The 14717-nt window shown below is 41.3% G+C and overlaps 1 protein-coding gene across 3 annotated transcripts in view; it reads left to right on the top strand.

Moving 5' to 3' along the window:
* The first annotated feature begins 7947 nt into the window (after positions 1-7947).
* LOC128836010 (signal recognition particle 54 kDa protein) overlaps positions 7948-14717 on the top strand; it is a 73627-nt gene continuing 66857 nt past the window's right edge. The window contains exons 1-3 of one of the 3 annotated variants that reach the window (XM_054025997.1): positions 7949-8134; positions 10053-10111; positions 12676-12786. In XM_054025997.1, coding sequence (XP_053881972.1) covers positions 12709-12786 — 78 coding nt within the window. In that variant the 5' untranslated portion in view covers positions 7949-8134; positions 10053-10111; positions 12676-12708. Of the gene's footprint in view, positions 8135-10052; positions 10112-12675; positions 12787-14717 lie in introns of all 3 variants that reach the window. The other 2 variants (XM_054025999.1, XM_054025995.1) reach the window with 2 other exon arrangements.

Genomic DNA, 14717 nt, shown 5'->3' on the forward strand with positions numbered 1-14717 from the left:
CCCGACAAAATCCATCGCCTGCCTGACCAGCCGCCCTAGCCTAGAGCCGAGCTCGACGCGTATGTACTGCGCATGTGCACGGAGGGCCACGAGCCCTGCCTCCCAGCGCTACACGTGTTTCCTAATGCGCATGTGTAGGGAGAGGGCCACCCGCCTTAGGATGGAAACAGTACTGAAGCGGCCTCAGTGTGCAATGCGCATGTGTGGAGGAAGGCTCCTCCCTTGTTCTTGGCTCTCCCCTCCTTTCTGTACGCCTGTCGGGATGGGGGCGTTTCCCCCACCGCCTCCTAGCCCTTGAAAACGCTTCTCCCTGCGCATGTGCAGATAATAGCCTGCGTGTCCACCCCACACGCACACATTCCTCGCCCTTTCCAGGGAGGAGTCATATGGCTGCTCTGCCTCTCAGTGCGCAGGTGCACAAAGAATCACCACACCTCCCTCCCTCCTCCTGGAATGGGAGGGAATATAGAGTCCTGCCTCTTAAGGTGGGCTGCTCCTCCCGCTGGTAGGCTTTGTATTATGCTGCTTTAGAGTTTCAAAGGGGCCCTTGAGGGATGAATCGCCATAAAGAGAAGAATGCTCACTCATGTGGAAGTAGAGATCATCTTTCTATAGGAAACCCATCTTAGTAACTTAGGGGCAGGGAGATCTCAGAGGGAGTACATGGGAGGAAAGGGTGTTTAACAGGGTATAGGACAAGGGGCCTCAAACTGGGAGTCAGGACCCCTCAGGGGGTCACAAGGTTATAACATGGGAGGGTCATGAGCGGTCAGCCTTCACCCCAAACCCCACTTTGCATCCAGCATTTATAATGGTGTTATACATTAAAAACACTTTAATAGCAAGCCCCTATGTACACACGCCCCCCCCCCCCCCAGATATGTGAAAGGGGTCACCACTACAAAACTTTGAGAACCACTGGACATCATTTTACAAGAGACTCAATTTACAAATTCTAGATGTTGATGAGGAAGGTAGATTTTTGCTGATTAAGCTTAAGATCTTTAACTCCGTTTCTATTGTAATTAATATATATGCACACAAAGATCCAATTTTTTTCCAAATTAATTAATATCCCACTAGTATCAATCATCATAGCAGGAGATTTTAATGCATCGTTAAACCCTTCTTCAAACGGGTCAGTCTGGCACCAACATACTTACTCACATGATAGAAACATTATAAAAGATACGTCTGTTGCAGAATCCTACCATAAAGGAGTTTACTTCTTCCCCTTCCCCCATATTCTACATAGTCACAAATAGATTTCTTCCTGGTGTATATGAATCTGGTGGACTCCATGCTTAATAATGAAATCAAGTCTATGATGATCTCTGCTCATACTCCAATTTTCCCCTCTCAAGGCAAATCTGAATTGTAAAGAATGGAGATTGAACTCTCTTTTAAAGATAAACATTTTCAGAATTATATCACAGAAGAAATTCTGGTTTTTCTTCTAAACAAATGGTACACCTGAAATATCCTAGTCCACCCTATAGGATACTCTGATTTTTTTATTATTATTAATTATGATTATTAAAAGGAGCGGGATAATTTCCTATTCAGTGGGTAGAGAGAAGGCTAGTCAGACTCTGCTCCTGGAATTAAGTGAACAACTCCAAGCTACAAAATTAGAATGTGCAAACCACCCCTCCCAAGAAAGTTTTAAAACATTAATTATCTTCACTATGAAGCAAATAGACTGACTTCAAAACAAGTCAAATTTATTCTTTTTAGACTCAAACGCATGAAGTGGGGAAGAGAGTAGAGAAAATTCGTACATATATATTAAAAGAGAGAGGTTAAACATCCTGAACAGTATTACTCAAATCAGAACAAGGACAGGTAATCAAAAAGAGATCAATGATAAATTTTTACCAGGCTCTTTACAATAACGATTCACAATCTGACTCAGAAGACCCAAATAATTTTGTTCAAACTCTTAACCTCCCACAAATCTCAGAAAAGCAGCAGACCAAGCTGGTTTTTCCTTTGTAATCAGAAGACATAATAAAGGCCATGGAGGAAACAAGTCAGGGTAAGACCTGGTGCTGGTGCTGATGACCTATCAATAGAATTCTATCAAACTTCCAAAGAAATTCTGGTCCCTAAGCTGTTATATATTTGCAAAGATGCCTTAAAAAAAAGGTATGTTACCTTCTAATATGAGGGAAGCCCTTATTACCACCATACAAATTATATCAAGTGAGAATGCACAAAAGCCCAACAGCTATAGACATCTTTCATTAATACTAATAAAAATACTTGAAAAAAATATTGGCTAAAAGGCTTGAAAAAAGTAGAGTGATAAGGTTAATCCCAGTCAGCTGGGATTTATTAAAAAAGGTTAATGTTGTGGTATTCCACCAACACTCTAGAAATTCCCATGCAATCATTTCATTTGATGCAGAGAAAGCCTTTGACAGAGTGAACTAGCAATACCAGTTTCTTACCCAGGATAAATTTGGGTTGGGAAAATCCTTTATTTCATGGATGAACTGTTATATTCTAATTCAAACTCTTGTATCCTATCAAACAACACAACATCCCCCTCCCTGGATCTGTTTTAGGGAGGTAGACAGAGATACCCCCCTTCCCCTCCTGTTCAATCTGGCATTAGAACCACTTAAAATACTAATTAGGGAACACCAAAGTATTCAAGAAAAGAAGAACAGGAGTACTTGTGGCACCTTAGAGACTAACAGATTTATTAGAGCATAAGCTTTCGTGGACTATAGCCCACTTCTTCGGATGCATATAGAATGGAACATATATTGAGGAGATACATATACACACATACAGAGAGCATAAACAGGTGGGAGTTGTCTTACCAACTCTGAGAGGCCAATTAATTAAGAGAAAAAAACTTTTGAAGTGATAATCAAGCTAGCTCAGTACAGACAGTTAAGAAGTGTGAGAGTACTTACAAGGGGAGATAGATTCAATGTTTGTAATGGCTCAGCCATTCCCAGTCCTTATTCAAACCGGAGTTGATTGTGTCTAGTTTGCATATCAATTCTAGCTCAGCAGTCTCTCTTTGGAGTCTGTTTTTGAAGTTTTTCTGTTGTAATATAGCCACCCGCAGGTCTGTCACTGAATGACCAGACAGGTTAAAGTGTTCTCCCACTGGTTTTTGAGTATTTTGATTCCTGATGTCAGATTTGTGTCCATTAATTCTTTTGCGTAGAGACTGTCCGGTTTGGCCAATGTACATGGCAGAGGGGCATTGCTGGCACATGATGGCATATATCACATTGGTAGATGTGCAGGTGAACGAGCCCCTGATGGTATGGCTGATGTGATTAGGTCCTATGATGATGTCACTTGAATAGATATGTGGACAGAGTTGGCATCGGGGTTTGTTACAAGGATAGTTTCCTGGGTTAGTGGTTTTGTTCAGTGATGTGTGGTTGCTGGTGAGTATTTGCTTTAGGTTGGGGGGTTGTCTGTAAGCGAGGACAGGTCTGTCTCCCAAGATCTGTGAGAGTAAAGGATCATCTTTCAGGATAGGTTGTAGATCTCTGATGATGCGCTGGAGAGGTTTTAGTTGGGGGCTGAAGGTGACAGCTAGTGGTGTTCTGTTATTTTCTTTGTTGGGCCTGTCTTGTAGGAGGTGACTTCTGGGTACTCGTCTGGCTCTGTCAATCTGTTTTTTCACTTCAGCAGGTGGGTATTGTAGTTTTAAGAATGCTTGATAGAGATCTTGTAGGTGCTTGTCTCTATCCGAGGGATTGGAGCAAATGCGGTTATATCCAGGGTATCCAGGTTTATGGATCTTGGGTAGCAAATAGAATACTCCTGGTCAGGGTTCTAGGCATGTGTCTGTACAGATTTGTTCCTGTGCTTTGTCAGGGAGTTTTTTTAGCAGATGGTGTAGTTTCTTTAGGTAATCCTCAGTGGGATCAGAGGATAATGGCCTGTAGAATGTGGTGTTAGAGAGCTGTCTAGTGTTAGAGAGCTGCAAATACTCACCAGCAACCACACATCACTGAACAAAACCACTAACCCAGGAACCTATCCTTGTAACAAACCCCGATGCCAACTCTGTCCACATATCTATTCAAGTGACATCATCATAGGACCTAATCACATCAGCCATACCATCAGGGGCTTGTTCACCTGCACATCTACCAATGTGATATATGCCATCATGTGCCAGCAATGCCCCTCTGCCATGTACATTGGCCAAACCGGACAGTCTCTACGCAAAAGAATTAATGGACACAAATCTGACATCAGGAATCAAAATACTCAAAAACCAGTGGGAGAACACTTTAACCTGTCTGGTCATTCAGTGACAGACCTGCGGGTGGCTATATTACAACAGAAAAACTTCAAAAACAGACTCCAAAGAGAGACTGCTGAGCTAGAATTGATATGCAAACTAGACACAATCAACTCCGGTTTGAATAAGGACTGGGAATGGCTGAGCCATTACAAACATTGAATCTATCTCCCCTTGTAAGTACTCTCACACTTCTTAACTGTCTGTACTGAGCTAGCTTGATTATCACTTCAAAAGTTTTTTTCTCTTAATTAATTGGCCTCTCAGAGTTGGTAAGACAACTCCCACCTGTTTATGCTCTCTGTATGTGTGTATATGTATCTCCTCAATATATGTTCCATTCTATATGCATCCGAAGAAGTGGGCTATAGTCCACGAAAGCTTATGCTCTAATAAATCTGTTAGTCTCTAAGGTGCCACAAGTACTCCTGTTCTTCTTTTTGCGGATACAGACTAACACGGCTGCTACTCTGAAAAGTATTCAAGGGTTCAAATCAGAGACTTGGGAGACAAAAATCCTTCTATATGCAGACAATGTCATTTCCTCCTATTTATTAAAAAAACAGCTCAATCCATTCCTAATATCCTACAAATAATAGGCAACTTTGATATATTCTTTGGCTTTGAGATAAATTGGGATAAGTCAGAAGCAATGAAGATCTCATTGGCTTTAGTTAGAAGTGCACCTTAGATCTCACACCAAAGACACTACTTGTAGCTAATCCTATAATAAGATATCTAAACATTTATTATTAAACAAGGAAATGAATTATTTAAGAGGTTAAAGCAGGTAAACACACATACACAGATGTGTTGCAATCAAGTTTCAAAAGATAATAGAAGCTTCTATAATAAGCAAGCTCTACATGTCTTTTATGGTTAAGCAGCTGGGAATCCCTTACTTATGTCTAGAAACCTTGCCCCTGAGAGTCCAAGCAGCATAGAGATCTAGTGCCTTAGTTCTTGTTAGGGTTTTTATCTCCCTCCCCACATTGGTCTGAGCTGCAAACTCAGCTGACAGAAGGAATTCACTTACATAACTCACCTTCAGGAGGCAGGTGGAATAGCAGAACAAACTCTTTTGTCCTTTTTAATGTCCTACAATAGCCCATGTGGTATTGTCGGCCTTTTCCTGTTGGGAAGGTCATAACACCTTCTGTTGGAGATCAGCACTTCACACTAATTAATGTCTCTCTCCTGTTTGATGATTTACACAATTACAGAGGCATACAATACAAATGCTTAAATATTACCGTACAATATGAGATATAGACATTGTAAGAGAGATTAATGCATGCACTAACTCATTCAATAAAGTCTAAACACATTCTTATAATCCTAATATCTAATTTAACAATACTAACACACTGATGGAGCCAGAGTGATTCCAGCTGTATTTGTCAGTGTTCAGGTAAGACATGGGGACTTTGCCGTGAGCTGGTACCTGGTCTGCCAGCAACACAATGGATGTTCTTCCTAGGATAAATTTTATTCTGAATTCCCTTCCTGTCGATATTCCTCCCTTTTATTTTACCAAAATTGACAACATGTTCAGGTCCTTCTCATGGGGTGCTGGCAACAATCTCCTTACAGCTCCCTATCAAAATAGGTGGTTTCAGATTTCCCAACTTTAAACTTTAGCATCAGGCAATGATTCTTAACCAAGCAGGCCAGTGGCTCATTCTCTCATGCTGCAGAGCCCCAGATTGGCTCCAGCTAGAGGCAGAATTGGTTGCTTCTTTTCCTGTTTCCATTGCGCTGCACTCAGATTACCACTGATTTCCTAAAGAACAATTACCAACTATTGTGGCAGCCAGAAATACTTGGTGTACTATGTCTATTAAATGTAAAAATCACTCCCTTCTACATATCAAGGCCTGTATCTGGGATAACTTGAAACTCTGTATAGTAGGCAACCCCATCATTTGGCCAGGCTGGATAGGAAAGGGATTTTGACCATCAGTCAATTTATTGAAAATAATATCTTCCTCCTTTTTCCAATATTAAACAAAAGGTTCAATCTAGAGACTAAGAAGGAGTGGAAATATATCCAATGTAAACATGCCATCTCCCACCTATTTAGCCTCAATGCCTGTGCTACCTCTACCCACCTGAACTGCTTTCATTTCTCCAGATATTACCGATTGCCAAAACCTATGGCAACACTATATACAGACTTGGTCTGCAAATTTGAATTAAAAACAGATCTCCTAAAAAATAATTAGGAGGAAGAAGTAGGCCAATTATTTTCTGCTAACAATGGAAACACATTTTAACCAGTGCTCTGAACTGTTCTTTGGACTTTTGTTTAAGATTAATCCAGCAGAAAATTATATGGAGAATGCACTGGTCCGCTCTCTGTTCAAAATGCATGCTGCTAAATCAGACAAATATATGATTCAGCTTGTGCCAATTTAACCCATATGCTCTGGAAATGCCCCTATACCCATATGTTTTGGGCAGAACTTCATTGCAGAGTAAATTTCACCCTAACAAATAAAACTGTGTTACAGGATAAACATGTAAGTTTAAGCCTAATTGATGTTAATTGGAAGCTGAAGAATTTGGAAAACTTTTGCTCAACAGAGCAATAATAATTGCTAACAGATTAGTACTACCAAAATGGAAATCCAAATAGAGCGCAACAATTGAAGACTGGAGCATAGACATTGTAGGCTTAGCCACCCTGGAAAGAATAGTATATCATCACAGAAATATACAAAGAAAAATCCTCAGAATATGGGATGCTTTTCTAGAAGTATCTGAATTAAATACATTCCGCCTCCTCTTTGCCCCAACCGACCCCTCCTCTCTACCCACTCTCTTCCCTCCCCATCTTTATCTCCCTCCTCTGATTTTTGCTTCTGCTCTTTATCTTTTTTTGAACTAGCTGGATTTGTAAAAACAAAAGTTGTTTCTGCCTAAAATTCTGTAATACAAATAACGGATTTGCATTGTAACCAGTCATATAGCATTAAATAAAACAGACTCCAAAGAGAGACTGCAGAGCTAGAATTGATATGCAAACTAGACACAATTAACTCCGGTTTGAATAAGGACTGGGAATGGCTGAGCCATTACAAACGTTGACTATCTCCCCTTGTAAGTACTCTCACACTTCTTATCACACTGTCTGTACTCGGCTAGCTTGATTATCACTTCAAAAGTTTTTTTTTTTTTTTTCTCTTAATTAATTGGCCTCTCAGAGTTAGTAAGACAACTCCCACCTGTTTATGCTCTCTGTATGTGTGTATATATATCTCCTCATTATATGTTCCATTCTATATGCATCCGAAGAAGTGGGCTGTAGTCCACGAAAGCTTATGCTCTAATAAATTTGTTAGTCTCTAAGGTGCCACAAGTACTCCTGTTCTAATAAATTTGTTAGTCTCTAAGGTGCCACAAGTACTCCTGTTTTTTTGTTTTTTTTAGCTAAGGTGAGACAGCAAAGGGTTAATCTATTATGAGACGTTTCAGCATCGTTTGTTATGTTGGTTTTTCTCTAGAGATACTTTAAAAAGTTAATAAAAAAGAAAATGTTTCGGCCTGTTAGCGCGTGGCTAGGAGCGAGACCCCCTAGAGCGGAACGTCTCAGCTCCACCTTAAAGCGGACAGGCTCAGCTGGCGTGTCCCGGAAACGGAAGTGGCTCCCCGGGAGGTCGGGGATCGAGTGGTAAGGTGACGTTTCCTAGGCTGAGTGGCGGCGCTGGTGCTCGCTGTGTTGTGAGTCGCAGCGGCAAGGGGCAGACGGGGTGAGAGAGAGGAGCGTGGCCCCCGCGGGCCCGGCCTGCCCTGCGGCCCCTCGGGCCCACCGCCTCCCGCGGGACCGCTCTGCGCCTGTGCTTCCTGGTGAGTCCCGTGGGCGGCCGGGCGGGGGGTCCCGGGGACGGGCCCGTTCTCATCTACTTTCCTCCACTGCCCCGAGCGCAGGTTCGCTCTGCGGCACCTGTCTCCGGCGCAGCCCGGCTGTTGGCCTCTCCCCGCGCGCTCGGCGGCAGGGCCCTGCCGGTGATCTCCCGCCTGGCCGGGCCTGCCCTTGCCCCGCACTCTCCAGCTGGGGGAAGTCTCAAGCGGCTCGCTCGCTCCGAGACTGAGGCGGGGTGTCGGCACCGGGGGAGGGGGCACCGCCTGCCTGGCAGCCTGGGCAGATTCGAAACACGACAGACATACACCCTTCCAGGCACCAGCCTGCCGCTGATTCCGGCCCAGCCCCGGGGCTCTAGAGCCGCGCTCCCGTTCTTAAACGGTCCGGCCTCTGCTCTAAAGATCTACCCAGAGTGGGGCGGGTGATGTCTGGTCTCTGCTTCTAGCAATCCGGACCCTCACCTGTTGTAACGGCAGGTATGAAGCGTGGGTATAAACGTTCTTTTTTGAGTTGCTGGTGTTCCAGACTAAATGTGGCTTTGTTGTATTATGCGAAATAATTTCTAGTTGGCCACGGATTTGTTCATAAGTAGCCATGTAGGGTTTTATGTTTGCCATTCTGCATTTTAAAATATTGACACATTTTCGTTCAACAATACCAGATATTTTTCATTAACCATACAACTTTGAATTGCGTTATGTAATTCTACAGAAAAAAAAAAGCAGCAGAGAGGACTCCATAAGTATCACCTGAAATAAATAAACATATCCAGTCTCAAAGTAGATAATTGGTATTCCATAGGCTAGAAAACAATATTTTAATCCTTGGGATAAATTTAATCAGCATTGGGCACTAGTAAATATCAATGTTTCTAGGAGTGTTTTCTTAATCTCAGTACAACAGTCAACTATAACAACCCTATTCCCTGATCTGACTATGCTTGCTGACCCAAGAGTAGAAATTATTTTGGGCTTTCAAGCATGCAGGGTGGTTCTTACCTGAGGGTTTATAGCACTGGATTTGAAACTACTTTGTTTTGAAAGAGCCTGCATTTGTTATGCCTTGCAATGTGACTGGAAGATCATCTGCTCATTTAGGCTTTGAGGAGAGTTCTACTGTTGGCGATTATAACTATTTAAATTTAATATGGTATGTTTTCAGAGAGAACTACAAATTAAATCTTGTGGAAAAAAAATTTTTTTACAGAATGTAAAACAAAAATGTTTTCATGGTTTTTTTAAAATTACAGCCCCTTCCCCCCCCCCCCCCCCCAAAAAAAAAAAAAAAAACCCCAAAGCCCCAGAGAAACAAAGTGGGTGAGGTAATATCTTTTACTGGAACAACTTCTGTTGGTGAAAGAGAAGCCTTCAAGCTACCCAGAGCTCTTCAGGTCTGAGAAAAGTACTCGGGGTTTGTCTACACTTAAAGCTGCTGTAGCACTTCAGTGTAGACATTACCTACCCCAATGGGGGAGAGTCTCCCATCGGCATAGGTAATCCACTTCCTCGAGAGGCGGTATCTAGGTCAATGGAAGAATTCTTCCCTTGACCTAGTGCTGTCTACACAGGGACTTAGGTTGGCTTAACGACGCTGCTCAGGAGTGTGGATTTTTCAGCAGTCATTCACGCATATTCTAAGAGTCCATTTGAGGTCAAGTGGTCTGTTAATATCACTGTGGTCATAGGAAAATAAAGGGGGGTTAGTGGGTACAGATTGTTGTAATAAGCCATAAATCCAGTGTCTTTATTAAGACTTATGAATAAAAGCTCCCAGGTTCATTTTTTAAATGTGTTGTGTGCATGTTTCCTTTGAAGATGAGGACTGAGAGGTCAGATATGGAGTGATGGTTTTGTGAAAAGTGTTTGCCCATGGGTGATTTTGTTTTTTATTATTTTTCTCCAGGAGTTCATTCACCCCCTTTTTTGCCTGTGACTGCCAAGGTATTAACAGGCCACTTCACCGTAAGTGTTCCCTGAGAATGTGTGTTAACTACGTATGCTGAACAGTCTGTTCCACCTTGTGTTTAGCTGTGACACTATCTTTCTTAGACCTGAAGAAGAGCTCTGCGTAGCTTTAAAGCTTGTCTCTTTCACCAACAGAAGTTGACCCATCAGAGGATATTACCTCACCCATCTTGTCTCTCAGGTCTGTCTATGCTACAAACCTATATCGGTATAACTACGTTGCTCAGAGGTGTAAAAAATCCATACCCCTGAGCAATGTAGTTGTACTGACCTAGCCCTTCGTGTAGACAGTGCTATGTCGGTGAGAGAGCTTCTCCCATAGATATGTCTACAGTAGCACTTTTGTAGGTAAAACTTTTGTCAGTCAGAGATGTGAAAACTCCCCCCCACCCCTCCCCCCGACTGACATAAGCTTCACTGACAGAAGCGCTGGTGTGGATGACTGTGTCTGCAGGAGAGGCTCTCCCACTGACATAGCTACTGCCGCTTCTTGGGGGTGATTTAATTATGCTGACGGGAGAGCTCTCTCCTTTCACCATAGAGCGGCTGCACGGGAGCCCTTACAACGGCACAGCTGCAGCAATATAAGCTGTGCCACTGTAAGGTCTGTAGTGTAGGCATAGCCATAGCTGTCACCTCTCGAGGTGAAGTAACTATGCTGACGGGAGAGCTCTTCCCCCTCAACGTAGAGCATCTTTATTAAAGCGCTACAGCAGTGCAGCTGCGTCAGTGCAGCATTTTAAGTATAGATTTACCCTTTAATATACTTGGACCAACAGGGCTGCAACAGAAAACGCTGTTTAAATAAATGCTCTCCTGCAATGTTTGTGACATTAAAGGGACTATTAACAAAAGTAAAGCTGACTTCACTGATTTTCATCGTACAAGCTGTGAGAAATGCAAAAAGGAAACATGATGAAAAGAGATCTGTATTTAACATTTTTTTCCATTCTTAATAATCCAACATGTTGGTAACGTAGGCAAATAAATGTTTGTTTGCAGTATTACTTGAGTCCCTTGATTTTAGTATTCATGTGCCTAACTTTAAACTGTATAAACTTTTACAAATATTTAAAAAAAAAAAATCCCCATGAAGTTTTCTGGTATAAAAGAATGAGTTGAGTAGTATTTTTCTTTTTTACTAATACCAAGACTTGTATTCAAATAATTTCACAAAAGTAAATATTTGGATTTGTCTACCACATGAGATGCTTCCCTTTGAAGAATAGGTGTCTACTTTACGATGATGATGAAGGAATAAAGCAAGTTTATTAAAGTCTTCTTTCCCCATCTCATCTTCGTTAGTTATATCCAAATTTCTGTGAAATATTCGTGGTTTCTTTGAGTCTCGGATTCCTTTAACATCATTAGACTTCAGCAGTTCCCAGCCCTTCTGTTGAAATGTGCTCCCTATGTTAATGGCTGGTAACTCATGGGAGAATGGCAGTTGGAACTAAATGCTGAAGCTGAAATGTAGAGTCTTTTGGCCTCCCCATCCCCAATTTCTTATCTGTAGGCTCACTGTAATGGTGTTACAAGCTGAGCCACTTGATTTCTTTAGTTTTGGTTTCAAATTTCTGTGGCAAAAATAACACTTTGTCAGGAAACAATATGTAACGTCTGCGCTTACAGAATATGAAAGCTTATTTTAAATTCTATAAATATTTACTTAAGACTACTCATGACCACAGTGCACCTATCAAACTTAACATATAAAATAAAGCCCTTGTGTAAATGTCTGCAGGATTGGGGCTTCGATTGGTAATAACAGGAAGCTATTAAAATGTAACTTTAAAAAGTAGATCTTTTCTATTTAAGCTGTGGATTTCACAGAAGTTGGACAAGGAAAATCAATGAAGTCTAGTCAAATTTGAGTTGTACCTCTACCTGGCAGAATCAAAATCAGAAGGTGTACTGAAAGATGAGGGTTTACTGGTCAAAACTGTGCTTTCTTATCTTTATGTGACATCATTCAACTTTCACATGGCTTTTGTCACAATATTTTTCCTACCTAGAAATTTTTTTTCTTGACAGGTTGTCAGATATATATTGTAAGTAAGGCAAGATTTACCATCTAATTCTGGTGTTTTCCTAGTGTCGTTGGCTCACTGAGGGAGATCTAGATTTGAACATGGGTCTCTTACTTGGTATATTTCTCTGGAACAATTTTTCACTTCAAAGTTTGAGTTTGTTCATATCCTCTTCTTCCTTGCCATAACTCAAATCAGGTTGTGACATCACAGCTAGTTGCTTGGAAATGCTCTAAAGAGAATTCTAGGACTTGAGATGAGAAATGAGCAGCAGTAACAAACTCCAAAATAACCTGTTTTTCATGAGTGTCCTCAGGAAATGCGAAATTCAGATTGGTATAGAGCAGCAAAACTCTCTAAATAGTCTTAGAACAAAGCTGATTATGAGACAGAGACTTTCCTTTCACTCTGTATAAACATCAAGATGACATCATGGTAATGTACCTCACCTAAAATCAGACACACAAAAAAAGTAACAGAATATTTCCTAAAATTAATGTAGCATGTTTACCTTTTCTTAATGCTTTACAGATTGTTGTGTGAGATTTCTCTGAAGCCGCCAAGATGGTGTTAGCAGACCTTGGAAGAAAAATTACCTCAGCATTGCGCTCGCTGAGCAATGCTACAATTATCAATGAAGAGGTATGTAATATTTGTGTACATTATAGCTCTGTTATCACAAAGAAGGCAAAATATTACCATGATGGACTAGGCTGATGTTGCTTAAAAACAACTGGAATTTAGTCACCCCAAAGTCAGATGGCCAAACTAATGCGTCAGCTTGAAGATACCACAATTTAATTTTAACTAAGTGTACAAGGCATGGACAGGGGATCACACTGTCTTTTCTGAAGAGGAAATGGGCTGGGGAAGAAGGTAGGCAGCTGAAATCAAAGGAGTAAATGGGAGGAATAAAACGAACACATAAGTTTGGGTCTGCCAGCTGGTAGAAGGTACTGAAGCACATCAGTAAGGGAGTATAAATCTTTTGCATCAACTTCACTGGATATAATTTATAATTTATATGCTTAATAGTATATACATTATTAATTCTATGTTTTTAAGCTCATTTGGGTATCCTCTGTATGATTTTTGGGTTACTTAGTAGTTAGTGTATGTTTAACAAAACCTAGTGAACAGGTCTCATAGCCTTTAAGATCAGAAGGGACCATGGTCATCTAGTCTGACCTCCTGCATGTTGCCCACCCACTCTTGAAATAGACCCCTAACCTCTCACTGAGTTACTGAAGTCCTCAAATCATGATTTAAAGACATCAAGTTACAGAGAATTCTCCATCACTAGTTTTAAACCTGCTTGTGACCCATGCTTCAGAGGAAGCCATAAAACCCCCAGGGTCTCTGCCAATTAGGCCTGGGGGAAAATTCCTTCCTGACACCAGCTATGGTGACCAATTAGATTCTGAGCATGTGGGCAAGATCCACCAGACACATGCTTGGGAAAGAATTCGCTCTAGTAACTCAGAGCCTTCCTCATCTAGTGTCCTGTCGCCAGCTGTTGGGGATTTTTGCTGCTGGCTGTCACTGATGGGCCACATGCCATCATAGGCAGTCCTATCATACCATCCCCTCCATAAACTTAAGCTCAGTCTTGAAGCCAGTTCGGTTTCCCCCCTCACCCCCTGCTTCCCTTGGAGGCTGTTCTAGAACTTCACTGCTCTGATGGTTAGAAACCTTTGCCTAATTTCAAGCCTAAACTTGTTGATGGCCAGTTTATATCCATTTGTTCGGTGTCCGCATTGGCGCTTAATTTAAATAACTCCTCTCCCTCCCTGGTATTTATCCTTATGATGTATTTATAGAGAGCAATCATATCTACCCTCAGCCACCTTTTGCTTAGGCTAAACAAGTCAAGCTCTTTGAGTCTCCTTTCATAAGGTAGATTTTCCATTCCTCTGATCAGCCTAGTAGCCCTTCTCTGCACCCTTAAGAAAGAATTCATTTTTCTTAAACCTGGGAGACCAGAATTGCACACAGTATTCCAGATGCGGTCTTACCAGTATCTGGTATAATGGTACTAAAACTTTCTTGTCTCTGCAGGAAATACCTCACCTGATGCATCCTAGGACTGTGACTGCATTAGCCTTTTTCAATGTAAATTTTTGGAATAATTGGTTAAGCATGCATCCATTAAATATTGAAATAGAGTTTAAACTTTTTTCACCCAATAACAGTCCAATAGTTTTTGAATATAAGTGCAGGTTCTTTTAACAAAAAAGAAGTTAAACAATTATTTCTTTAAAGGACTGAGTTACAGTGCTTGTGAAACTAGTAACATTGGCTATAGGCAGCCATAATGTAGCCAGGAGCTAGTAAACTTTACATTGACAGAAACTCTGGATCTTATTCCTGACTGCGTGGTACCTGTTTCATTTCACTTTTAAGTCTGAGCGTGTTGTTAGATCTCCAAAAAAGCCATAAGCCCATAATTGAGAGAGAGAGAGAGAAGGCGACAGTGGTTAAAAAACAATCCTGGCTTAGAGGGGAAGTGAAAGTTATATAAAACAAATGGAAATAAACAGAAGTTGATAGCAATGAATATGAATTAGAAGATG

This window comes from Malaclemys terrapin, chromosome 4, assembly GCF_027887155.1.
Source record: "Malaclemys terrapin pileata isolate rMalTer1 chromosome 4, rMalTer1.hap1, whole genome shotgun sequence".
In the NCBI taxonomy this organism is placed as follows: domain Eukaryota; kingdom Metazoa; phylum Chordata; order Testudines; family Emydidae; genus Malaclemys; species Malaclemys terrapin.